Here is a 24,066-nt window from a genome sequence, read left to right on the forward strand (position 1 = left end):
GATGATCTGACCTCTCTCTGATTTTATACAATCTTGGTGGCGGTCAAGGTTAGGAACGTCGTTGATTTTAGCGTTTTGTTCTAAACTCTGCCAAGTTCTCTAGAACATAATGAGAACCCCCTGACCACTGCGTGAGATTGTGGCGGCTTGGCCGTGGTGGCTGCCTCCGACTGCGCCAACCAGCTGAACAGTCTTTCTTCTACACCACGGACAGTCCGTTCTAGAAAACCAAACACAGCCCCATAAATATCGCAGAAGCATCAGATAAGCATGTTGTTGTCCCACACGCACTGGTATCCCAGATCAGGAAATCAGTTCGGACTCAGTTCATCAATCACTGCCCTCGAAGCAGCGCTTGCCGCTTCAAAGATTGCTCGCCCGTCCTCAGACTCCAACTTGACTTTTTGCTCCTGTTTGTCATTCCTGACCATGGCTGTTAGCGTCTCCTACATAGTCGTGATGGGCTATTGCCAAGCTCACATGGTCAAGAGTTGCGTGCCAAACACAAACAGCCGCGATAAGGAGCTCAGGAACTCAATCGCGCTTCCGTCTCCCTCTTTATCGGATTTCAACCCCGCAAACACTCGCTGAGCTTCAGCCATGGCCTTGTCCAGCTCAATCCCTAGTTGCGGCAAGACGACGTCGGCTCCTTGAGCGCAGACTGCGAGTTGAGTCGCATGCTCCCGGAAAATGGCAAGTCTCGCGGCGAAAGCCCTGGCTGGCGATAACTTCACCGGCAAGTCTTTTCCTATCTGGTTGTCTGGGTCTTCGCTGTGTTCTGTCCCGGCGAGCGAGATTGTGGCAAGGGCGGCGGTTGCGGCATCAGACAAGGCCGTGCACTTGGCTTCGAGGGAGGTTTTGTCAAAAGTAGCGTCAGCCATTAGGAAAAGGGGATATGATATCTTGGCTTAATCCAAAAAGCAGGCGGGACTAATCGAAGCTGATGGTTTAAGTGTGAGTGGTGATTACCGGCATGAATCCGGTGCTGTAATTAGAGACTGACTCGGCTTTTATCCAAGTGCGGGGTTTAAAAAGGCCAGTCATATCCGACACAAGAAAGATGGTAAGTGGCGGAAACGGGGCATATCACCTACACGGAATGCCACGTTCCTGTCGCGAAACAAGCACGGTCCCAAAGCAGGACAGTGTTCTGTGAATAATTCCAAACTTTCCGCGACACCCACTATATTCCGAGACCTAAGCTAATCCTACGCTGACTGACTGGACACCTGCTTGTCATCTCGTATCACAATCGCGAGCAATTGGCAGGCCTTGGTCTTGCTCATTGGGAGACACTCATTCATGGGCCGGCCATCTTTGGGCAAAAACATGTCCCATCCCGAAACCTCGATGTTGTCTGGATCGATAGCCTGAGGTGGACAACTTCCATCGAGCAAGATAGGATACTTGGTAGCTCTCACAAAGGCGATGTCATACCAGATTGCATGTCTTTGCTGGTTTCTCCGTTCGTCGCGCCGGTAGGCTTGGTAGCCCCCAACCAGGAGGGTTGCCGGACGGCACCCACCAGCACAGTCCACAGACCTCCGTCTCCTGGGACGGTAGGTGTTTGGCGCAGACAAGATTCATTTTCACCTCCTCAGCCAACTGGTCGTTTCGCATTTTAGGAGAGTGAGATGTCTCGAAATAGTAACGCAGGCTGGCCCTGGGCACATCAGGGGGAATGAACATGTGGGCTAAAAGATGACATCGGACAGACCGTGACTGGTCTCTTGGATTACGGGAAAACCGTGGCTTGTTTCCTTCGTTGTGGTCTATTTCATCGGGGTCCGTTAACTCATGCAAGATCAGCTGCAAAAAAGGAAAGCTTTTCAGATTCGGGAGTCGGCTGAGGGCCAAGTCGCCGAGCCAAGGTTGGCGTCGTACGGCATGAGAGTAGGTACCGGCAAGGAAAATGTCTGTCTGTACGTATTTGTCGACCTGTGCAAAATACGCATAAACTTCGCCAACTGGCCCGTCAATTTGATCCATTCTAGCAAAGGCGTGCCGAAGCAGTTGTCTCGCTACGCCTTGCCTTTGTCCGAGACGATGCTTGGTTAAATCTTCGTATAGAGTTGTTCGGAGGAGAGGTTGGAACATGAAAATTTCCATCATATCTTCAAGAAGGCCGGCATGGTCTGAGTGATCATCGTCCAATATTCCCCTCACTAGGACTCTCGTGGCTTGCTGCAGTAAGGAAGCTTCTTCTCGACATTCTCGTTTGCGGTAGCTCTCTTGTTTCAAGGGCCCCATGGACACAGATCTGAATATGCAAAACCATGCTAGTACAGAACCAAATGCTAAGACAAAGTTCAAAAAGACCGCTCACCTTCCAAAGAATCACCATCGAGCCGCTGGCCGTCCTGCATTTGACCCCAAGGTGAGCTGACGTGAGCTGTGCGAGACTCCCGGTAATCGTAAACACCCAGGGGTACCATCAGATCGATAAACCCTGCTCTGTCAGGACGTACTGCAAAGAAGCAATGCGTAATCTTTGACAGATCCGTTATATCCAAAATTAGATGGCCTTGGTTCTTGCCGCCATCGCTTGGTTTGAGTCCTTGGTTGATTCCCAGATCAGGAATCAAAAGGCGAATGGAGATTCTTGGAAATACAGAAACTATCTCATTCACAATAGCTATATAGAGACAGTGGGCGATTAAGGGGAAGCGAATCGCTGGATCGGTTTCATGGGTTCCAGCCGCAATTGGGTCTCCAGGCGGGCGGTCTCGATAGTAAACGCTAGCAAGGACAGGCTCGCCGCTCAGTGCTTTCCTGTCGGCACTTTGAGAGAATGCCTCTTGGAGAGGCTCGTAGCTTGACCTGGGCCAAAATCCATGCGCCGAGGATGCTGGATAGATTTCGGCTATGGCAAGGGAGCGATACCGCCCCGCAACACGGGCAATGACTGTTGTTCGCATTTTGAGTTGATATTGCTGGTCGTCGTTCTTGAGATCGGAGAAGCCGCCGACTATCGGATGATGTCATATAAGGTTGTTGGGCAGGCGGATGGCAATGGAAATCCTCAGGCTTTGGTGTGTTGACGGAGTGGGGGTGACGGAGGAGATGAGGCCCATAAAAGGTCGCGACCACGTTGAGTGTGCTACAAGAGCATTGTGACATGAAAAAAGAATTCCTGTACCTAGTGCCTTTGTATTTAGTGAAGTCTTCGTATCACCGATGGCTCCCGATTGCTGATAATTCCGCTCTTTGCCTAGCTGCTCGACAAACCCGTCTATACATACCTTGCCTTATATTTCCTCGAGTCAGCACAAGTTTCTGGATCCTGATCCTGACGCCGAGATAATAGGGGAGGGACCTCAAACGACTATTACGTAGGTCCTAATTAGTGAACTGCTGTGGATAGTCCCAGTAGGCTTAGAGGGTACCTATCTCATCATCCATCAAGCTACAATCGGAAAATAATGCGGGAGGGTTCGGGGCGATTGCCTGACCAGGCCATAAAGTCAAGGTTCATATGCGCGAAGCGGCCGGAGTTTACGCGAGAGACATGTGTGGAATTGGTCTAATCTGACTCCTAAATCTTCAAGTCCTGGTGGTAAGACATAATGCCACGGTACCCTGTTGGCCTTTTCCCAACCCAAGATATAATACAAACCTTCCCAAACGCCGAAACTCCATGTTGGATAGCAGAGAATCATGGAATTTTCTTGGTTCTAATCCCCCACGGTCTGTTATTTCTCCAACAAAAGAAGCTCGGTCCCTGGTTAACCCCATCTAGAGGAGGAATCCCGCAAGTCCGCCAACAAGACCCAGGCTCAGGCCAGCAGTGATAGCGGCACCGGCCGCACTCTGGGACGAGCTTGTGACAGTCCCAGTCGCGGTGCCCACAGGAGTCCCAGAGACCTCGGTGACGGTGGCACTTGGCTCCTGTTGCTTTCCCTCCATGGAGGCAGAAGTGGAAGCTAACGATTCCAACAAGGTCGACAGCGACGCCAGAGACGAAGTGACAGGATTGACCTTGCCCGTGACAACACCGGATGACGACGACGGAGTCGGAGTGACGGTGCCGATCACGGCGGTGCTGGTCTCGAGGATCCTGCCCGAGCTGGTGAAGATGACCTCGACGCCCTCGAGAGTCTTGCTTGCAGTGGTAGCAACGGGGCGGGCTGTATAAAACATGGTCAGCCAATTCTCCAGGGTTAGAGATTAAAAAAGACATACCTCTGCCGCAAATATCTTGGCCCTCAGAGATAACCCACTCGGCCTGTTCGATGTTTTCGCAGGACTCAACTGCACAATCATGGATGCCATAGTTGAAATCGGGTTTGGAGCACAGGCAGTAGATGTCGTCGGGCTGTTGGCAACCGAGGTGCATGTGGAGCGCTAGCATATTGCTGATGCACGACTGCTTAGTATGTTAGCAACATCACCGTTCACAGAAGCACGCAGCAGGTAATTGTCACTGACGGCACAGTTTGGAAGGCCAAACTTGGGTAGCTGCTGGGCAGAAGCGAGGCCGGCCAGGGCGGCAACGACCAAAGTGGAAGCAGTCGTAGTCTTCATCGTCTCTGCTGTAACTGGTGATGTTTGCTTTAGATCGAAGGCGCAATAGATTTTTGTTGGGTGAACGGTGACTGTCTTGGTTGGTTGGTTCAGGTTGACGGATCATGCAACAGAGAAGTTTTTAAAAAGATGGAGCAGAAGCCCGAGGGCTTTTTGCCCTGGGCTGTAATCTTGATAAGCCTCAAATACCAAGAAGCTTTGGGAGGCACACAATCTGAGAAAGAAATGACGAGTCGCCGTACAATTTGGTTGAAAGTTTGATGATCGCATCAGAAAACGTCCAGCATGCATGTAAATTCAAAAGAAGAGATGCCTGGCTATTCAAAATAGACCGATAGATGATTAACTGAGAGCCCAGATTCGCCCTACTTGGGTGCACAAAATGTCCAACTGGGCCCCTCACGAAGCCAGCCACAAGCCACCAGCGAGGGCACCTCCGGCCACAGCCCACAAGCTTATGGCCTTCCTCCCCACCGCAACGCCTCTCATCCTTTGAACCAGCTTCTCCCCAAGTGGCTGGATACTCCTTTCGAAGGAATCGTAATCTTTGGCAGCCCAATCAGCCCCATCCTTGCCAGGCACTGCATCTTCGCCCGTAAACGCCACATACAGCACATCCATTCCGTCGTAGCCGCTGTCACCTGTCATATTCTTTCCCCAACAGGCGGTGGCAAGCGCTATGCTTACCTCGCCTACCATGGGATTGTCGCCGTCATCTCCGTTTGTGTCGCCCCAGATGCCATACACCAGCTTGTTGCCTGGGCACACAACAGCCATGACGGACAATGGTCTCACGCCGTAGTCTGTTGGGTCAAATGTCCGCCAACCAGGTTTGCTACCGCTATTTCCAAAAACGACATACGGGTGTACATAAGTGTTGAGGTCGGATATGCCAACTTTGAAGGACTGGATGAGGTCTCGGAAAGCCGTCGCGTCTTGGTAGTCCGGACTTCTTCCAAACGAGCACCTTCCGTCGTCTTGACTACCACCTTGCACGCCGTCGCAGTCGACATCCATGTTGGAAAGGGTTCCATTGCCGCCGGAGAGGTAGATGATGGAGGGTCGATGGGGGTCATTGGTGCAGTATGAGGTGGCTTTGTAGATGTCAGCACGATGCTAAGGATGACAATCTTCATCGGACATGAACGTACTGTTTGTGCCATCATCAATGCTGTAAAAGCCCCCGGCCAAGCTATGTTGGCACGACGCGACCCTGTCCTTCAACCCTTGGTAAAAGTCGTTCAAGTTCTGGGGGACAGCACTGGCAAGGAAGGAGCTGTCGCCAGATGTTGGAGTCGCGGCGAGAAACAATAATAGTGTGCCGAATGTTCTCCTGCAGAATTGAAGAGTGGGATATCGCATCGGATTCGCCGTGGACATGATCGCGGGCTGGAAGTTGGGGTCCAGCAACTACCTTGTGGAAATTACATAAAAATCCAAAAACATTACCTGGCTATTCTCTACTGCGTCTTTGCACAAATGAAATGGAATAGAAAACAGGGCGTCATCGTGCTTTTCTCTTGCGCGACCTCAAATCTCATGACAGGTCGTGAGAGGCGGCGCAGCTCCCTGCATTCACGGTCCACTCAGCGGACAGGCCCGAGCCGGAAATCGCGGTCGGATTTAAGCTTCAGCTGGTGCTTCTTCGGACAGCAACCGCAACGGCCCAATCGGAAAAGAGGTCGCCGAGGTGAGACAACCTCACAGACATCGTATTGCGCATTTTGACCTCCAAAAAGAAACACCACGAGTGCCCTTCACAATCAGCCAACCAGTCTCGGGGAGACACAGGCCTGACGGAGCGACCGCAGAATTGAAAAGTTGCGCTTCCGAAGGCGCCGGAATGATTTGTGTAAGATTTCGATGCGCTGATCGGCTTGAAACATTAAACTGACCATGTTATCACTCTCAGTGTCTTTGAGATGGCGTCGGATTGTCGTGATGTTCGGTGGCGCTGTTTTTCCGGCCGGAGGCCCGCAAGACGTCCACTCCAGAGTTTCCGTCACCTATCGCCTAGAGAATCGCGCTATCTGGTAACAGCAACCCTTCGGCTTCCGACTCTTTGTTCACTGATATCTCCGCACAACAAGATGAGCAGCCTATTGCAAATCATAGACCTGCACGACCCTGTCGAGTTCGACGAGCTCCTTCATCAACGAGATCTCTGTGGCTGGGACAAGATGGCATCGGATATCGAGGCTTGGCGAACAGCCATGGATGCCGGAACCAGAGCAATGTTCTGGATTGTCCCGCCGTCTCTTGCCCATCTCCCCCTTCCAGACCGGTGCGCAGGACATATTGCTTTGGTCAGCGAGATGAGCCCCCCTAACGAGGAGCTCGCCCGACCGGACAAGTCTATCCTTTATATCTCGTCACTCTTCATCCGACCCGAGCACCGCGGAGGGCTTGGCCGAAAAGCGGTTCAGGCGCTCGAATCTTGGGCAAAAATACCCCCCTACGGCTCACCTCATTGCGAAGCAATAACCCTGACTGCTTTGGACCGACGATACACCGAGGATGACTCGGAAGAATGGGGTGGCGTGTGGGCCAGATTTGGTCAACAAGCACCAAAGAAAGGAAGCAGCACTGAAGATTGGTATGCCAGGATGGGCTATGTGAAGTGGAAGAGCCAGCCTATGTTCGACGAGCAGTTCCTCGATGGCACCAAGATCAAGTTGGTTGCTGCTTTTCTGCGAAAGACTTTGAGGGAATAAACAGAAGTTGGATATTTCAGACTGCAATCTATTTCCAGTCATGACGGCCCGACGTGCGTTCAAATCAATTGGCTTATCCAGCTTATCCACCGCTATCCAGGCAGCGACTCCACTACCAGTGATACGTAGGGTGAATGGCGGGCTCAGCATCAATACGTCTCTGTGGTCTCCCACCTGCAACAAACCAACAGAAAGGAAGACTTGGGCCACCTCACGACATGACAGACATCACCAAGGATACCAGTGGCATTAAAGTCGATATGGTCCTCATCAACCCAGGAGACAAGACCGCCGAGCGGGGTGACCTCCAGACCTCTTTCCTCAACTGGCTACAAGACGACAACCCCAGAGCCAATTTGATCAACCATAGTGGACATCGAAGACTTCTCATGGAGTCTCTAGGACATACAACGCGCCCGCTTCATGTCTTGGAAGTTGCAGACCTCCTTCGGTTCTTACAGGCGAAAACCGACAACATGAGCAAGGGATCTGCCAAGGAGTACCTGCGGTCAGAATTTGGATCCGATCTCAAGATCTTGCCCAACAATACCGTTGTCATCAATCAGTCCTTGGACACGAAATTATCTCCAGAAATCTCCCATGGAATACTGGCCATCATCTGTACCCGCTATCTGTTGCATTCAGGCTGGGCAGACCATCACAACATCCGATCCCCAGCCCAGGACGGGTGCGCGGATGAGAATAGCGAAGAGGAAGAGGAAGCGTGCGACACGAGAGTGACGAGTGAAGAGTTTGCTCCTCTTCGCCGTGAGTTCCCATTCATTGCCTATGCAGCGCGGCACTGGATGGTTCACGTGGCCGAGACATGTCATTCTCATGACAGCTTGCCCCTGCTTTTGGTATCTGTCCTGGACGAGTTTCTCTTGGAAAATCCCAGGCCCTTCAGTGCCTGGATCGACATTGAATGGCGGCCATATGAAATGGGCGACTGGGTCACCACCGGCCACGGTGTCACCGCCCTTCATGTCGCGGCTCGCTATGGATGGAGACAGTACCTGGCTGCCCTGGTTGAGCGCTCCGCCACCAACGCAGAGCTGGATATTGACGGGGTTGACTTCAGCTCAAAGCAAACCCCGCTGTTTTTTGCGGCCAAGTATGGACACGCCGATTGTGTCAAATTACTGGCTGATGCCGGTGCCAGCCTTGAAATCAAGAATTGCAGCAAAGTCAATGTCTTGCGCCAAACGATTGTTCGCAACCACGTTGCCGTGGTCAAAGTCCTGCTAGATTTGGGCCTGGATCCTATGCGGGAAGAGGGCAGCCGAGCCGGTAGCCCGGCGCTGAGATTGGCCTGCGAAAATGGGCAACTTGAGATTGTTGAAGCATGTTTGCCATGGCTAAAGGATCCTGAGGATGCCTACCGGGCCCTTGACTGGGCATTGACAAGGCGCGGCAACGTCTGTGTGGTGCAACGGCTTCTCCAGCATCCCGGTATCGACGTTAACAAAATCATTCGAGGTAATACGCTGCTAATCAAGGCATGCTGGATTCATGATGTGGACTGCATGCAAATGTTGCTTTGCGCGGGAGCAGATGTCAACATCCTTGGATGTGGGGGTGACTTTGAGGACAATGGCACAAATCCGAATACAGAAAGACATCCCCTGTCGCAATGGGTGCAATGGGGAGATGCTGATGTCACGGCCTTAGAAGTCTACTGCTGCAGGCAGCCAGATCGCCGTCCAGAGAAGCTGGATTCTAAAGCTCAACTGGAGCTCAAGCAGGGCCTTAACTTGCTCATTGGAGCTGGAGCCGACCTCCACCGCCGCAACAAGAGAGGTTTTGCCCCTATCGACATTGCAGCAAACCACCCGACCGCGCTACGACTTCTGATCGAGGCAGGCGCTGATTTCCACCGCGAGAGTTCGGATGGAAGTACGTTGCTGCACGTAGCCAGAACCGGGGAGGATGGCTGGGAGCTTACCAAATTCCTTGTTGGAAAAGGCTTGAGCGTTGACAAGCCAAGATCAGACGGGCAAACACCATTTCATCTTTACATGAAAGAATATCTGAAAAGATACAGCTGTGACCGTGCAGCTGGATATCGGGAGGCTATCCGGTTTGTAGAGGAGCTAGGCCCTGACTGTTCGGTAGTTGATGCTGAAGGAAATGGAATTCTGCACATTCTCTTCATATCTAACGCAACAATTTTCAGAAAGCTTTCCGACTGGAATGAAGATCTCAAAAGAATTTTCGAAAGGCTCATTGCTCACGGTGCGCCGGTCCTCGAAAAGAATTACGCCGGAGAATCTCTGATCCATCTGGTGTCGGCCGAGAACATCGAAGCGATCCGATTTCTCATTGAGAAGGGTGTCGATCTCGAGACTCAAGATTACGAGGGCAAAACACTGTACATGCGAGCTGTGACTCAGGTATACGATACCAAAGCCCTGGATCGGCTTCAAGCGATGGGCGCCATGGTGAAGACGCGGGATTTCAAGGGCCGCACAGTCCTACACGAGGCGATCAAGGGCCACCGAACCGGCAAACTTGACATGATGGCGAAACGGCAACCGCTGGCCTACCTTGTCGAAGATCTTCAACTGGACCCCAGCGTCACTGACAATGAGGGCAATAGCCTTCTCCATGAGCTTGCGAGTTGCGACACAGATCAGTACAATCTTTATGGGGCATTGCTTGAATATGGGGTGGACAATGATGCGCGCAACGAGGCCGGTCAGACCCCTTTACATATCGTCTGTCAAAGGTGGGATGACGACCACCTGAACTTTAGGGCGTGGGGTGGATTTGAGCAGCAATTACTCTCCAGATCTCTCAAACACTGCAAACACCAAGTCAATGCCGCGGACAACCATGGAGTCAGACCCATCCACTTGGCGGCCGACAAGTCGGAATTTTTGGTCCAGCAACTTTTGGCCCTGGGAGCGACGATCTTGGTAAGGACACATGACTGGATGACACCCTTACATATAGCCGCCTAAGAACACCAAAGTAATGTTGTTGCGATGCTGCTTACTGCCGCTACAACCGGCAACTATGGAAATCCAAAAGAGTTTCTTGAAACCAAGGGCAAACCTAAAACGTATACCGTCGGCAGTAGATGGACGGGACGACGAACGGGAAAGGAGCTAGGGCATAATGCTCTTTATTATGGTGTGCAGTCTGGACGCCCAGAGACCGTTTCGCTTCTTTTGGAGGCTGGCGCCGAGGTGAAGTGGCAATCCGCCAAACTTTTGCAGGCCTGCGCCAACTTTGAAGAAGAAAACCGCAAGCTACCCCCACACCGCAGGTCTGGCACCAGGTTGAACGAGATTTTGGACATGCTTGTCACTTCAGGACTTGACCTCTCAGCACGCGCCAGCAGGAACATGAACTCAATCACGCCACCGCTGCAGTTTGATCTAGCTGTTCACCGAGCGCTGGACGCCGGGTTCGATCACACTGTTTCGTGTCTCTTGCAACATCAGCAGCCATCGTCACAATCGTCAGTCTCTTTGGTGTTTGCGCGGAAGTGGTATGAGAGGCGGAAGGAATCTGGAGCCTCCGTCTTTCGAGAGACGAGCAACTTGTTGAGCACGGCAGCGGGAGACGCTCAAGCCATCCACGCCCTGGTCCAGAAGCTTCTCCTGGCGCGCGAGTTCGAGGTGGTTGAGTACATCTGCACCGTTCCACAGCAGGGCGCAGATGACCCATTGGTTGCAATCGACGACAAGGGGAAAACAATTTTGCACCTACTGGTAAACAACGGATATGCAGCCTTGCTCGAGCGCATCTCGAGAGCAAGGGAGCAGCATGACAATCCACTAGAAAGTCTGCAAGCTCTTGTGAGTCGACAGGAAAAGGAAGGCGCCATTTTCCCGCTGGTCCTCGCTGCTTGTCACCGGACGCTTCCCAATATGGCCGTCCTCCGTGTATTGGTCGAGGTGGTGAAAGTGTCAATCAACGATCCCCAGCGGTTTAGGGAACATGTACGTCCGTATTTCAGGCCTGAGTGGCGTTATCATCAGGGATCTACGCCGCTTCATGGTGTGACAGGTCCAACACCATGGTGGCATTTGCACCAAGCTTTGCCATACTTGCTCTCGCAGAAACCCGACCTCGAGGTATGTGCTCAGTATGGAGGAACGCCTCTTCACTTGGCACTTTCGCAAGCGGACCGTGATGGCAGTGCGGTTCGATTACTTCTAGAAGCAGGTGCCGATCCTAACGTTGTGAAATGGAGAGGACGAAGCTGCTTTGCCGTTGCTATGCAAGCTGGCAAGACCGAGCTTGGGCGCCTGCTGTTGGCACATGGAGCCAAGGTCACTTCATCGGACTTGAAGCATGCAGCAGAGGATGGCAAAACGGAGTTCTTCTCCGCTTGCGGATACAGTCTGAGTAGTGAGGAAGAGAAGGAGTTGGCAAGCCTTTTAACAAAGGTCTCCAAAAAGTAGCTAGCACAGACACAGAATCGGACGCCTCTCTGGCTTTCGACTTTGGACTTTATTCAGAGAGTTCCCTCACTTGTTTCATTATAGCAAAGCCCTTCAACGCGCTGCCACAGCTTCAACAAGTCATTCATACTATGAGGGTATATGACTCGATGCGGAACCTGGGTACCTTCTCTCTGACAACCTGATCTTGTCATCACAATCCGTCTGCCAAGTGACGGAGAAATTGTATACTGCTATCTTCTTTGCGGAATTGGCAGGCGGACTTCCGATTCTGTTGGACGCAGGTGATTTTGCGCACCACTTGGATGGGATGAGAACCTCGAATGCCATGACTACCTGAGGGAGACTAACGATGGCAAGCCAAGAACAATACCATTACTCCAGGTCAGCTTCCTCTCACTAATACCTACATCACCTGCTTCAGCTAACGACTCTACAGATTACAATCCGTCTTGACAAGACGACACTAAGCTGGGCGGAATGGGCCTTGGGTCTGGTCAACACTGTCGTAACCACATTATCGTTCTGCGAAATGAGAACATGATAGGCGCGCGTCGCGGCGTCAAGCTCGGTGCAATTCGACCTGTTTCTTAACGGTCCGAAACGCATCACAAGGCCCCTGATATCACCGGTATTTGTGCGTAGCCAAGATTCGGCACCGCCGTTAGGCCCGTGGGATCCGTTGGGCGGCTTGGAGCATCCCCATCACCTGCTGCATGTCACACAAGCGAGAGGTGGTGTCTTCCGGGGAATGTGGGTCTCTCTTCTTCTTCGTCAGAGTCTCGGAGGCAGCAGCAACTGCCGGGAGGTCGTTTGAGGAGTCTGGTTCCGATCCCCGTTGTCTTAGTTCGGCTCTTGGCTTGGTCGGTACCAAGTTGGGCAGCCATCTCGTCAACGTCTCCGCCCAGTGTGTCTCGCTTCCGATCGGGGGAAGGCTTGGCGGGGAGATGACATTCCAGTTTCGTGGTTCACGGAGGCAAGTTTGACTTGAGTTTTTGAAAACTGGGCTGCAGCCCCTGAAAATATCAACGGGGAATAACGAATATCTTCCAGGAATCAACAGCCACCGCTAATAACAGTGGATCACGTACCGGGGATGCGCGCCTATCCAAGCTCTTGTCCAAGACCATGAGAGATGGCAGTGCCTAGGATGAAGGGCTGAGAGCCTGACGATGAGAGCTGGGTGTGATTAGCGAAGCATGGCTAGATTTCATGGTATCACGACGTGTGCTGGACATATGAGAAAGTATAAGACGCCAACCTTCCTCGCATCATGATGCCTCCTGGACGTGCCAGGCAGCCAGGAAAACAGCCCCATCGCTTCCTCCGTCTCCAATCATCACCATGCATTTCAGCGTTGCTGGCATTGCCCTCTGGGCCCTTGCCGCCACACAGGGTGTCGAGGCTCACTACCGCTACAGCAAGCTCATCGTCAACGGCAGGGTGACCAACGACTGGGAGTACGTCCGCGAGAACAGCAACTTCATCATGCCCACCAAGCAGTTCCTCCAGCCCAGCGACGACTTCCGCTGCAACTCGGGCTCCTTCGCCAACGCGGGCAGGACCAAAGTCCACAAGGTCAACCCAGGCGACAGCATCGGGTTCCGCCTGTGGAACGGCGGCAAAATTCTCCACCCCGGACCTACCACCATCCACATGTCCCGGGCTCCCGGTGACGTGCGCCAGTACAGAGGCGACGGCGATTGGTTCAAGGTTCAGGAGACTCTGATCTGCAGAGCCCCCGGCCGCTACCTCGCCGACACCGACTGGTGCTCCTGGGATCAGCCCGACCAGACCTTCACCCTTCCTCGCGATACCCCTCCTGGCCAGTATCTCGTCCGCGTTGAGCACATCGCCCTGCACGGCGCCCAGAGCGGAGACACCGAGTTCTATTGTAAGCAACTTCCCGCTCTTCTTTCTCCTACCATCTCCCATGTACTAACACCGGTAAACAGTCACTTGCGCTCAAATCGAAGTCGGCGGCAACGGCAACGGCCGCCCCGGCCCCTTGGTCAAAATCCCCGGTCTGTACAACTCCAACGACCCGGCCCTCCGTTTCTGGATCTATGGCGTTCCATCCTACCCCTACACCCGCGTCGGGCAGCACGCCGTTTGGACTGGTGGCCAGTATGGCGGTGGCGGCGGCGGTGGCTCTCCCGCCCCTGCGCCCTCGCCCGCTCCCGGCAACGGCGGTAGCACCGTTCCTCTTTGGGGACAATGTGGTGGAGAGGGCTACACTGGTCCTACCCGCTGTGCCGAGGGCACCTGCAAGGTTAGCAACCAGTGGTACTCTCAGTGCGTGAACTAGGCTCGAGACGAAACCGGGAGGAGTTTGCTGGGACGACGGCAGGACGACGGCAGGACGCAGTCATTCGTTAGAACAGTCAATAGTAAATTACTCCCGCATCAGTACTATCTGCTTACCAACGTACAATTGTTTGTAGAGAACAACTGGACGCAGAAGACGCAAGCCTTGGGCCACTGTTCTACTTTTGTGACGTTATTAGCATTCAATTCAGGGGCTTAGGGGGGGAGGGGGGGAACAACAAAACCGCAGGTTCTTGCGTTTGAAGAAACCGGACAAGCACTCACAGAACAAAAGTCTGGACACGTAGTTTTCACGTGGATCAATTTCTTGATTATCTAGAGCCCGTTCAGACCTCTCTCTCCATCACCTGGGCGAAGAAGAGATGGCAAGTGTACTCAGATCCGCCCGTGCTCGACACAAACTCCATGTCTGAAAGCCCATCGGTCCAGGACGCAATGCGACCAATGGGGCGGCACTCAGTCCCTTCAGCATCGATCTGCTTTTCCAGGCAGTTCTGTCCCTCGGTGTCGGGAAAACAGAAGATGCTGAACGCGCAGGCTGTCTTTCCGTCCTCCAGGATGGTGACAAAAACCTCTACGGCTCTGAGACGACTTAGGATGCTGATCTGGGCGTTAACACACGCCACACGTTGGCAGGAGGAGACGTGGGTGTCGCAGTCGGCTTTGTAACCCCGTGGCGGTCCTTGACTGCAAGAGCTTGATTGCAACGAGTGCTGGTCTGCAAGGATTTGCAGCTAGGATTATTGCTGGGACACAGGGGAGTGCCAGCATCTTGCCTTTTGGGACATAGCGTTTGCGTAGGTAAGCACCAGTTGCCCTTAAGGCAGACATTCGCCTCCACGCATATTTGGGTCGAAGTGTAGCCTGCACACCCCGCTCCGGTATACAGCAAGGAATTAATGGTGCCTGAGGGAGCCTCGATACTAGTTACGGGGGTTGGCTTGATGGATGTGGAAGATGGCTTGATCGTGGTTACAACAGTAACTCCACTTGTCACCACGTTTGAGATGATGGTGAATATGTGCTGGGTCTCGGTCGAAAACGACAAACGTACTGGTTTCCTCTACAGTAACAGTCTTCGAAATCACCGTGGAAATTATCGCCTCCACCGAGAGATAGACGTATTGGTTACCGAGGTGGCTTGAGTCTCTCCGACTGTCGTGGTTCCCGTGAGTGTATTGAAGGTGTGGGAAGGATCCTCGGGATCATAGTGGTCGGGTGGCAAGGTGGTCGATGAGTTCGCCGTGGCGGTCGAGCCGCAATAGAAACCGGTGCAGAGGGAACTGCATCCTGGAGATTCCGGGGCGCAGGTGACAGTTGCTGAGCCCGTCTGAAAGGTGATGGGGTCACTGAAGGCACCAGGTCCAGGCGTATTTGTCGGCAGGCCACCCGGAACGATCTCTACGCATTGACCGGCGGTGTATTGATCGCATCCAGCACCGAAAGGTGCCAGGTTTGCGAGACTTCCCTTTGGACAGCGCGGGTGCATGTCTGGATCGGTAAGGCAAATCTTTTCCTTATACTCTCCAGACCAGATAAACGGGACAGCAAATAGGTTGTTAAGGCCCCGGCCTTTCGGCTCATGCTTATTAGCGCCAAGCTTGGATTCGTCAAGGCCGCCCACGCGGTTCCCAAGAAAGAGTGGCTGATGCATGTACATAACGCACTTCTTGACGTTGGCAGGCTTCTTTAGCTCTTCGTCCCAGCCGTTTTTGATACCAGGAAGCCCGCGCCAGTACGCCACAAGACCAGCAATCGTTGGCGCAGCTATGGAAAACATGTTAGCCGCTGCGCCTGTTCGTGCAATGTTGGATACTTACCGAACGAGTTTCCGCTCGACACGTAAACGCCGTCGTCCTCTTCCCCTGTAGTCATGACATCGCGGCCTGGGGCCATCACTAGATCCTCTCTGTACGGCGCAAATGGTGCAATCCGCCCGAGAGCAGCCCAGTCAGTCATGCATGCTGCAACAATATGATGGAAAGTGCAAAAACTTAGGCCATCTTTGCTGGAAAGTTCGGTACACCAACACCCCGGCCTCCTTGGTGGTGAAGCCATTGGATTCGGTCAAGATTATTTTCCCTCGCAGATTTGGATCCTCTGCATAGAGTCTCTTGACTTCGTTATATACCCGAACCAGCTTTTCCACGGAGGTTTCCCAAATAATGTTCCTCCTCATACCCTCGGACCACCATAGGGACTTAGAGCAATGTAACCTTGCGCCAGTTTTGCCAGTCCAAATCTCCAACCTATCGCCTTGGCTAACACTCCGGTACCGTGAAGAGGATTCCTTCAGCCTTAACAGTCTTAAATCGTGAATCATCGCTCCAGACGCATGGATAGAGCTTTCGGATCTCGGGCCGCTCCCAGCTATCGTCGGGGCCATTCTCTGTTACCGATTTCATTTCCACGTTACTGTTCGTTATATTTTCTTCTGTTGAGATGACAACCTGGCCCTTGCCGAAAGAGTCATCAGCGCTGTAGTAAAGCTCTCCCCATTTTGAACCCCTCCCCCCCCGATGACTCAGTCCACTTCTCCAGGGGGACTACTGCCATTTATGAAAGCTCCCAAGCGCTCGTACCCCCAAATGTCTCCACTCGACGTCGTTGCAATCGTCTATGACTGGGAGAGCTTTTGTTGACGTCGATGCCCATGTTACCGAAAATATCACCCCCGCCACCCAGGATTCCAACGCTGTCCGAACCGTCTGAATCGTCGTAGTCGTCCAATTCATCGCTGTCATCATCGTCGTCTGTAGTGGAATTTTCACCCTGGTTGTATGCTTGCCGTCCTCTCCCATACATGCCCTCGATCTGTGCGATCTCGTCCGTCACTTGAGCTCGCAAGGCTTCCATGTGGCACTCTCTCATACGTTCCACAAAGATGACGAAGCTCCGATCACTGCCGTCACCGCCAACAAAACCTTTGGCTATGACTTCCTTGTAGTTTTCATAGCTCGATTTGGCCATGTGATCCGGCCCATATTTCTCGTTGGCTTTGAGCCAGGTAGTGATCTTGCCACTTCGTCATGGTTTCCGGGATGTTTTGGCCAAATCATGCAGTGATCATAGCCCGCTTCCGGTGGGTCACGGTCTTGGGGGTTGTCAAGCGGGCGGGTATCTCCGCCGTCAGGGTGAGCAGTCGCGTTATCGCTGATTCGACGCAGGAGTTCGGCGGCAGGCTGCGTTGCTAAAGGACAAGCAGATTCGCCACTCATGCTTGTGGTGTCCTGATCAACATCAGTGACCACGCAGGCCGTGATAGTGTTGCATTCCGTGGTTGCCGAAGACGTGATTGTGCTTGTTGAGCTGCTGATCACAGTTGTGGAGACGAAGTTCGAGGTGGCGCATATCTCGGCCTCTTTTGACTCGCAGTTCGTTGGATCCTCCTCAGGGGCCACAGGGTGACCATGTGGATCAGTGCTGCTCAGTTGTCGTCTGATTAGTACCTGGTACTGTGGGAAGGCAGGATGGGCCCACTTCTAGGTGGTTAAATTGGGGACTTTTGGAGCAAGACATAGCAGAGAAACACAACCAACTTCACCCCCTTCATCTGACTACTTGATACTATACACCTTGTGACAAGAACCCACCTTACTGAACCACAATACCTATGAATTTCTCTATTCTTGGGGCTTCGGTAGGACAAAGAACTTACGTGATCGGTGGTCACGGACGAGGTAACGGTGGGAAATGGATTCAATACCCGGGATGGGAGGCAACCGGATTGGTGGCGGACCGATTATAACAAAAGGGCCGGCCGTGGGGAAATGCAGTCTCACCCACTCACAGTCAACGTTGAAGTGAGGCAAAGGAATACAAATCTTGGATAATTGTCAGTAAGATTGTAAGTGACTTTCAAGTGATGAGCACTCACGAAAAGAATTCTAAAGCCGTCACAATGACTCGTGTTGTCCTCATTCTCGTCTTCAGGCTTCTTATCCAGTAGCTCAATGTATACTCCTGTAGAAAATTCAGTGAAAGTGGGAAGACCTGTCCCGACACCAGTGTAGTGTACAGCCAAAATCGAAGCTTCCTTCGGTGCGGACGGGCAACCACTTGGCTGTGGTTGGTGGAAAGTCCCAAGGAATGGTTATGGACTTCGCAACAGCCGGACAGTCAGTGGGAGCTGAAACCCAGACACTTTCCTGTTTTAGATATACTCGATTCACTGGGCATGGGTCGACGACCGGTGGGTAAAAGGTTTGCGGTGTCGGTAACACAAGCGTGGTGGTTGCAAACTCGGGGGGTACTGGGAGCGTGGTAGTCGGAATCGAGAATTGAGTGGTGAATGTAATGGCGGACGACGATGCACCAGATGGTTTGGTATAGCGAGGGTGTATACCGACGTAGTATTTGAGGCTCCAGGTGTGTCTGTGACAGTCATCGTATATGTTGGGGCGGGCCGTGAAGAGTATTAAGAACTGGTAAACGTGACGGTGTGGACAGAGGGAACGGGGGTGAAAGAGTTGGCTTTCTCGCCACTGAATGTAATCTGCGGCCATGGCGGAAGGTGAGAGTCCGGGTTGTCACCGCGCCATCGGGTTTGGTGAGGACCACGGGAGCTGGTGGAATGTCAATGTTGGAAATGATCCACAACGGAGCACCTTCACTCTCTTCACCCGTGTAATTGTAGTTGGCCACTGGAATGACGCTTGTGACGATAGAGGCCACAGCGACTGTCAAAGTCGTAGTTATGGCGCTAAAGGTTCCGTTTTGCATTTGTCCAACCTCGACCTCGGTCGTGTACGGGTCGATGTAGATCGTGGTAGGGGTAGCAAGCGTGGTTGGTGGCATAACGAGGATATAAGGCGGTGACGGGCACTACGAGGAAGGAAGAAACTGGTAGACTCTCGTATTGGGGTCTCAGACGAGTAAACAGTTTGCCATGCCATCAAACAAGGGCGCGGTCGGAGACGGTCGTCAATAGACTGGCCCATGGAAGACCGGCCTTGATTGTGAATGTATTGCTTTCCATACTCCCGCAGGGTGAGCTCCTTGGTACCACTGGTGCCCTCAATGATGGGATCCTTTGTTCCGCTGAGCACCATAATGATACAGACATTGGTGAAAACCGTATTGTCAAGAACCACGTCCGCAGCACAGGGAGCAGCGAGGATTCCGATGGGCACGTTCTTGACAACCGAGTTAATGATGGACACTGAGCCGATACCCTGGTCGTTAAGGCCACCAATTCCGCTGATGTTAAGCCAACGCTGCCGCCATCAATCTCGATCTTGTGCCAGTTGAAACCCCGATCCCACACCATGTCTACGGCAGTGCTACAGTTCTTGAACTGTAGTGATGTAGCCGTGTACTGCTGAGAACCCACTCGCCACCCGATAGCACCGCCCTCAAAGACGAGATCTGAAACAACCCTCCCGAGCCGTTCTCGGTGAAGATGCCAATATGGGTAGGAGGCTTTCCAAGATTGTCAGATGTCGGCACCTGGAAAAGAAGGTTTTGCAATGTACAGGCCTGACTAACCTGCCAGTGAATACCAGGTGGTGCCAGGGGCTGTCCATTCTCGTCGATAGCAGCGGGCATCGACTAGAGGTCGAAGACGAAATTGCGAATCTGTCGAAAGAATTGGTTTTGGGAACTGTACCAATTGATACCTGAGCCGGGGATATAGGGGTTGACATCCATGAGGGCAATTCCAGTAAAGGTCTCGCATCCCTTGATGATGGGCCGGTTATTGGGATCACCGACGAACTGTGTGAAGTAGTACTGTATGGTGGGAGTGCAGATCTTGTAGGTACCGGGTGGGAAGTACATCAGAGCTGAGCGAACGGTAGTGCTTCCGCAGTCCTCGCCACATCGGTTACCATCCATGATGGCAGCATTGATTGCTTCCTTGGTGTTATTGGTCCCAGTGTTGTCGGCCCTGTAGTCCAGGGCGTTTCTGTGTAGGACATAGTTGTTCTCGGCCAGTGGAGCCTATTGAATAATGAAGTTAGTATTTCATTTCACGGATTAGGATGGATAGCGCCAGAGACACATCTTTCCATGGGAGCCAAGAGTGGAAAGCCAAAAGGTATTGTTGTCGTCAGCAGTATCCAAAAGTATTGCCGGTAGTAGCCTTCTTCTTGGCCAACTTCTTCATGTAGCCTTCAAAGCTACCAGAATCGGATCAGACCGGACCGCTATATTTGCTTGCAAATCAATCACTGTTGGCTAACCAACTGTCTAGACATGTGGGTGGAGTCCTGGATCAACTTGCTTTTGCTGGGCGCAACACCCCGAGCGTTGTCCGTGTGTAACCCGGCGAGTGGGGAGGGGTCTGCTGGAATTCGGCCGGTAAGTTCTGAAGGCTGAAGCCGTGTGTTACATCTTTCCAGCCATCCCTGGACCTCCCCGCCGAGTCAGTCGGGATGGTGACAGTGGTGAGTAGTGCCGCTAAGCTAACGATGAGTCTCCTCATCGCGCTGATTGTGTCGTGTGTCTTACTAAAGGAGGCGACTTAGATGTGAGAATTGGTACTGAGAGTTGAGTCTCCCAGTTCAGGTGCGGATGCGAAAAGGAAATGGAAGTGTAGGAGGGAACAAGAGAGACAGATCTTTACAGTGGTATCTGGGTCCAGCCGGCGTCCCCAACCGCTCTTCAAAATCTTGATGGGGGTCTGACTCCAGTTGCTCATGTCAGATATCGCATAGGAATTGAGTGAATTACCTGGATGGTTGGGGCACTGGAGGAGGTCAACAAAGGATCCATACCAGAGCAGCTCCTCCAGCATATTGGACGATCCACCTCATACATGCAAGAGAATCGATTGGGTAGGGAAGAGGTACCCGAGTGCATGATCCGAACTTTTGGCAATGATCTGGCCAATTCACTGGGACTGTGATGTAGAAAATGCCAGGCTGAGTCCATGGAACTGGAGCCTGAGTTGTTCCGTTGGGTGAATTGGGAGCTTGGAAGTGAAATTTTGTGACTTTGTGGGGCGTTTACACTGGTGAATAAACTTGTGTCTAATATCCCAGTATGCTCATTCCATTTCAGACATGAGGTGCCTGGTGGGGCAAGGAGACGTGTCCGCTGAGGTTCATCCACCATCTAGATACCACTGCCAGACGAACAGACACCTGACTGAACACTCCATGCCTAACTCATCCAGGCACTCGACGAATCCCTTTTGATCAGACCATTGTACCAGCCCTCAACTTGATCAAATCGGCCGCCTGTTCACGCTTGTCAGCTTGTAAATTCACCAAGAAAAAGTCAAGATCGATTCTCACCTTCTCTGCAACCGCATATACCGTCATGCTTGTGGTACCAGCAACAATTGTTGGCATCATCGACGCATCCACCACGCTCAGGCCCCTCACTCCATACACCATCAAGTCCTCCCCTACCACTCCCCCCCACTCCCTCGGCATTTTGGCTGCCGTCCCAACTGGGTGGTAGACGCTGGGAATGGTATTTGCCCTCACCCATGCCCCAAGCGCTTCGTCCGACTCATACCCAGGCCCCGGCACGACCTCGGTGGCATTGTACCTAGACAACTCCCCGGTGGTCATGAACCTCCTCAAAAACTTGATCTCCTCAACCGCCACATCCACATCTATCGGGTTCGAGGCGGCCCTGTAGTTTACGATCGGCTCGACTTCAATGTCGCTGCCTGCGGCCGGGTCGATCAACACGGTGCCGCGGCTGACGGGGTGGATGATAATGGGGACAAAAGACGGATCACCCGAAAAGGTTGCGCGGAGAAAAGAGAAGTCTTTGGCTCGCATCTCGCGAGCGTAGATCTGTTGCTGCTTACGATAGCCTCTGATGATGGTTCTGTCGGTACCTTTGGGTAGATATGTAGCCGGATCTCGAGACTCGTACTTGGATGCGATCCGCTTGAAGGAGCCTGGGGAAACAACTGGCAGCTCGACAGATAATCCTAGCGAGGTTCTTCCCAGCCCATCATCAACCACGGTGATATTTAAGTGCTCTGGGATTGGTGGTGACGTTAACCCTGAAGAGTGTAAGTTGTTAGCTGGTTCCGTCCATCCTCAGCGGCCCTGGATATACATACAACTGAAAGATACAGCAGGTATGAAGGTATGATCCTGAAAATTGTAACCGACACCAGGGAGGTCAACTTCGACCGGTATCCCGGCACGTTTCAAAAGGTCAGCAGGTCCGATGCCACTCAGCTGCAGGATCTGAGGCGTATGAATGGCGCCGGCAGCTAGGATGACTTCCTTTCTGGCACGAATGGTAGTCTTTTTCGAGCTTTCACCTCGGGGATAGATTTGAACACCTGCGGCTCTGTGGTGATCAAAAACAATCTTGTTCACACGAGTTGCCGTGAGAAGATCGTAGTTGGCGCGGTTGAGACGATCCCAGTGGCCCGTTCGGGAGTAGGACCTCTCTCCCGTGTATGGATTTGTTGAAGTTTGGTAGTACTGTAGGCCAAGCTGCCCACTGCCAGCGTCTGGTGAGACCTTCATCCCCGATAGTCTTTTGGCCGCTTCATAGAAGGCATCTGATAAGAGATACGAGTTAAGTTGCTAGAACGGATATTGAGACAGGCTTATGAAAAGACACTCACGAGTCTTGGGGTTAATCACATTGCCAAAGGTGGCGAAAATGGTATGGTTGGTCGTAAGGTTGCGGCCCCAGTATTTGGTGTCGTATCTGAGGTCAAACGCAGCTGTCTCTGGCTTCGGAGCTGTCATCTGGATGCTCTTTTTGAAGTACTTGAGCATGTCAACCCAATCCCAGCGGACTCTTGAATTGCCACCGCCAAGCTCTCCCCAAACGTCGTAGTCTTTTGCGTTTCCTCGCTGGAAAATCATGCCGTTGACGGCCGAGCTCCCGCCAACGACACATCCAATAGACACAGGGAACGTCCTGTTGTTGAGACCAGCGACTGGCGCCGAAGTTATGTTGTAGAGCGTTCCAGGCCTCTGACCATCCGGTTCTGTCATCAATGTCAGAACACAAGACGGATAGAGCCCAACATAAGTCCCTGCACTCACCCAGGTAACCATACTCTATGACCAAGACGCTGTCTTTTGCATGAGTCAGTGTTGATGATTTCTCAAAAGGCAGGAGATATGAGATAACTCCCTTACGTTTTCCACTCTCGCTGAGACGATCTCCAACCGTCAGGCCAGCGGTTCCGCCCCCAACGATGACATAGTCGTATGTCTCCTTGATGGCTTGGATGCTGGCCGGAAACAACCCTGCAAAGCAGGATAGCTGTATGGCGCCGCAAAGTCTCATGATGGCTTCACAGAGTATCTCACTTGCTGTGTCTATAGGAGCTTGAGACAACGTACGTACTGGGGACCTGGTCTCTTCTTAAGCCGCACTCACGGAGTTCTGCTCCGATTCCAGCTTCACATAATGGAACCCAAGCACAACCTCATATCTCACCCGCATTATATTGGGAAGAGGGCGGGAACGAAAAGAGCTCGTCTGTGTCACGTCGCCATACGCCTTGGCGTGCCCATTGGCCACATCGCACTACACGCGGCGCGCTAGAGAAGTCGGCTTCTCGGAATCGGGAATTCATACCGACAGAGGCGCATTGCCGGCTTGGGAATGGATCTTTAGCAGCAAAGGAGGGGTTGATTGTGACGTTAAAGGCAAGGAACTTTTTTCGTGGCTCCAAGTGGTCCTTTTGAGGTTTGGCCAGGACATACGCAACGGTCGGAAATTTCGTGTACGGTGGAAACCGTAGAATCGCCGTCTATTATACGCCAGGAAATTCCAGTCCATTTCCAACCAGTAGTTGGGTAGCGATACATGTAGTCTAGAAAGAGGCACCTCCGTTGCCCTGCCCAAACTCCACAAACTCTCCCACAGCCCCCCACGCAATCAAAAAAATGTCACCACTCCTCTCCTTGACCTTCTACCCGTTCCCAATAGTCATCCTCCGCCTCGTCATCCGCCCACATGATGCCTTTTGCAGCGTCAAATGCATACCCTGTCTCGCTCCCCCCGTCGGCGTCATCATCCGTCTCATCGCAACTTTCACTAGCTTGGTTTGTCTCTTCGGCATACGATCCATCGTACTCCTTTGGGTCATCCAGCTCAAGCTCATCTCCTTCTGGCGTGACCAACACCAAATCAGGGCCCTCAGA

At 52.6% G+C, this 24,066-nt stretch overlaps 9 protein-coding genes across 9 annotated transcripts; 2 read left to right on the plus strand and 7 right to left on the minus strand.

The window, feature by feature from the left end:
* Positions 1 to 19: 19 nt before the first annotated feature.
* Positions 20 to 1,018, minus strand: QC762_100548 (uncharacterized protein). The gene is made up of 2 exons (XM_062884431.1): positions 481 to 1,018; positions 20 to 423 (listed from the first exon to the last, which is right to left on the minus strand). The coding sequence occupies exons 1-2, from the start codon at positions 879 to 881 to the stop codon at positions 312 to 314; spliced, it is 513 nt and encodes a 170-aa protein (XP_062747235.1). The 5' UTR covers positions 882 to 1,018; the 3' UTR covers positions 20 to 311.
* Positions 1,019 to 3,596: 2,578 nt separating this feature from the next.
* Positions 3,597 to 4,524, minus strand: QC762_100543 (uncharacterized protein; the record flags this gene model as incomplete). The annotated part of the gene is made up of 3 exons (XM_062884430.1): positions 3,597 to 4,127; positions 4,183 to 4,366; positions 4,429 to 4,524. The coding sequence occupies 3 exons, from the start codon at positions 4,522 to 4,524 to the stop codon at positions 3,736 to 3,738; spliced, it is 672 nt and encodes a 223-aa protein (XP_062747236.1). The 3' UTR covers positions 3,597 to 3,735.
* Positions 4,525 to 4,923: 399 nt separating this feature from the next.
* QC762_100530 (uncharacterized protein) lies at positions 4,924 to 7,217 on the minus strand (the record flags this gene model as incomplete). Its single annotated transcript, XM_062884428.1, has 2 exons — positions 5,676 to 7,217; positions 4,924 to 5,618 (listed from the first exon to the last, which is right to left on the minus strand). The coding sequence occupies exons 1-2, from the start codon at positions 5,902 to 5,904 to the stop codon at positions 4,924 to 4,926; spliced, it is 924 nt and encodes a 307-aa protein (XP_062747237.1). The 5' UTR covers positions 5,905 to 7,217.
* Positions 6,447 to 7,238, plus strand: QC762_100520 (uncharacterized protein; the record flags this gene model as incomplete). The annotated part of the gene is made up of 1 exon (XM_062884427.1): positions 6,447 to 7,238. The coding sequence occupies one exon, from the start codon at positions 6,447 to 6,449 to the stop codon at positions 7,236 to 7,238; it is 792 nt and encodes a 263-aa protein (XP_062747238.1).
* A 5,759-nt stretch (positions 7,239 to 12,997) lies between these two features.
* On the plus strand, positions 12,998 to 14,108 carry QC762_100500 (uncharacterized protein; the record flags this gene model as incomplete). Its single annotated transcript, XM_062884426.1, has 2 exons — positions 12,998 to 13,547; positions 13,609 to 14,108. 2 exons carry the CDS (start codon positions 12,998 to 13,000, stop codon positions 13,959 to 13,961), a joined length of 903 nt encoding a protein of 300 aa, XP_062747239.1. The 3' UTR covers positions 13,962 to 14,108.
* A 1,001-nt stretch (positions 14,109 to 15,109) lies between these two features.
* On the minus strand, positions 15,110 to 16,367 carry QC762_100493 (uncharacterized protein; the record flags this gene model as incomplete). The annotated part of the gene is made up of 4 exons (XM_062884425.1): positions 15,110 to 15,346; positions 15,549 to 15,748; positions 15,802 to 15,888; positions 15,980 to 16,367. 4 exons carry the CDS (start codon positions 16,365 to 16,367, stop codon positions 15,110 to 15,112), a joined length of 912 nt encoding a protein of 303 aa, XP_062747240.1.
* A 2,031-nt stretch (positions 16,368 to 18,398) lies between these two features.
* On the minus strand, positions 18,399 to 18,778 carry QC762_0026220 (uncharacterized protein; the record flags this gene model as incomplete). The annotated part of the gene is made up of 2 exons (XM_062883152.1): positions 18,399 to 18,476; positions 18,515 to 18,778. 2 exons carry the CDS (start codon positions 18,776 to 18,778, stop codon positions 18,399 to 18,401), a joined length of 342 nt encoding a protein of 113 aa, XP_062747241.1.
* Positions 18,779 to 19,531: 753 nt separating this feature from the next.
* On the minus strand, positions 19,532 to 20,178 carry QC762_0026230 (uncharacterized protein; the record flags this gene model as incomplete). The annotated part of the gene is made up of 2 exons (XM_062883153.1): positions 19,532 to 19,921; positions 20,164 to 20,178. The coding sequence occupies 2 exons, from the start codon at positions 20,176 to 20,178 to the stop codon at positions 19,532 to 19,534; spliced, it is 405 nt and encodes a 134-aa protein (XP_062747242.1).
* Positions 20,179 to 20,881: 703 nt separating this feature from the next.
* Positions 20,882 to 23,203, minus strand: QC762_100470 (uncharacterized protein; the record flags this gene model as incomplete). Its single annotated transcript, XM_062884424.1, has 6 exons — positions 20,882 to 21,162; positions 21,220 to 21,947; positions 22,008 to 22,460; positions 22,527 to 22,898; positions 22,957 to 22,989; positions 23,053 to 23,203. The coding sequence occupies 6 exons, from the start codon at positions 23,201 to 23,203 to the stop codon at positions 21,121 to 21,123; spliced, it is 1,779 nt and encodes a 592-aa protein (XP_062747243.1). The 3' UTR covers positions 20,882 to 21,120.
* Positions 23,204 to 24,066: the final 863 nt, after the last annotated feature.

This window comes from Podospora pseudocomata (assembly GCF_035222375.1).
Source record: "Podospora pseudocomata strain CBS 415.72m chromosome 1 map unlocalized CBS415.72m_1.2, whole genome shotgun sequence".
Classification (NCBI taxonomy): domain Eukaryota; kingdom Fungi; phylum Ascomycota; class Sordariomycetes; order Sordariales; family Podosporaceae; genus Podospora; species Podospora pseudocomata.

What these genes read in the sequence shown, in the direction of transcription:
- QC762_100548 (XM_062884431.1), bottom strand. Translation starts at nt 881, where the DNA reads ATGGCTGACGCTACTTTTGACAAAACCTCCCTCGAAGCCAAGTGCACG. An exon ending in GGCACGCAACTCTTGACCAT is followed by an intron (nt 424 to 480) that starts GTGAGCTTGGCA and finishes AGCCATGGTCAG; the next exon opens with GAATGACAAACAGGAGCAAA.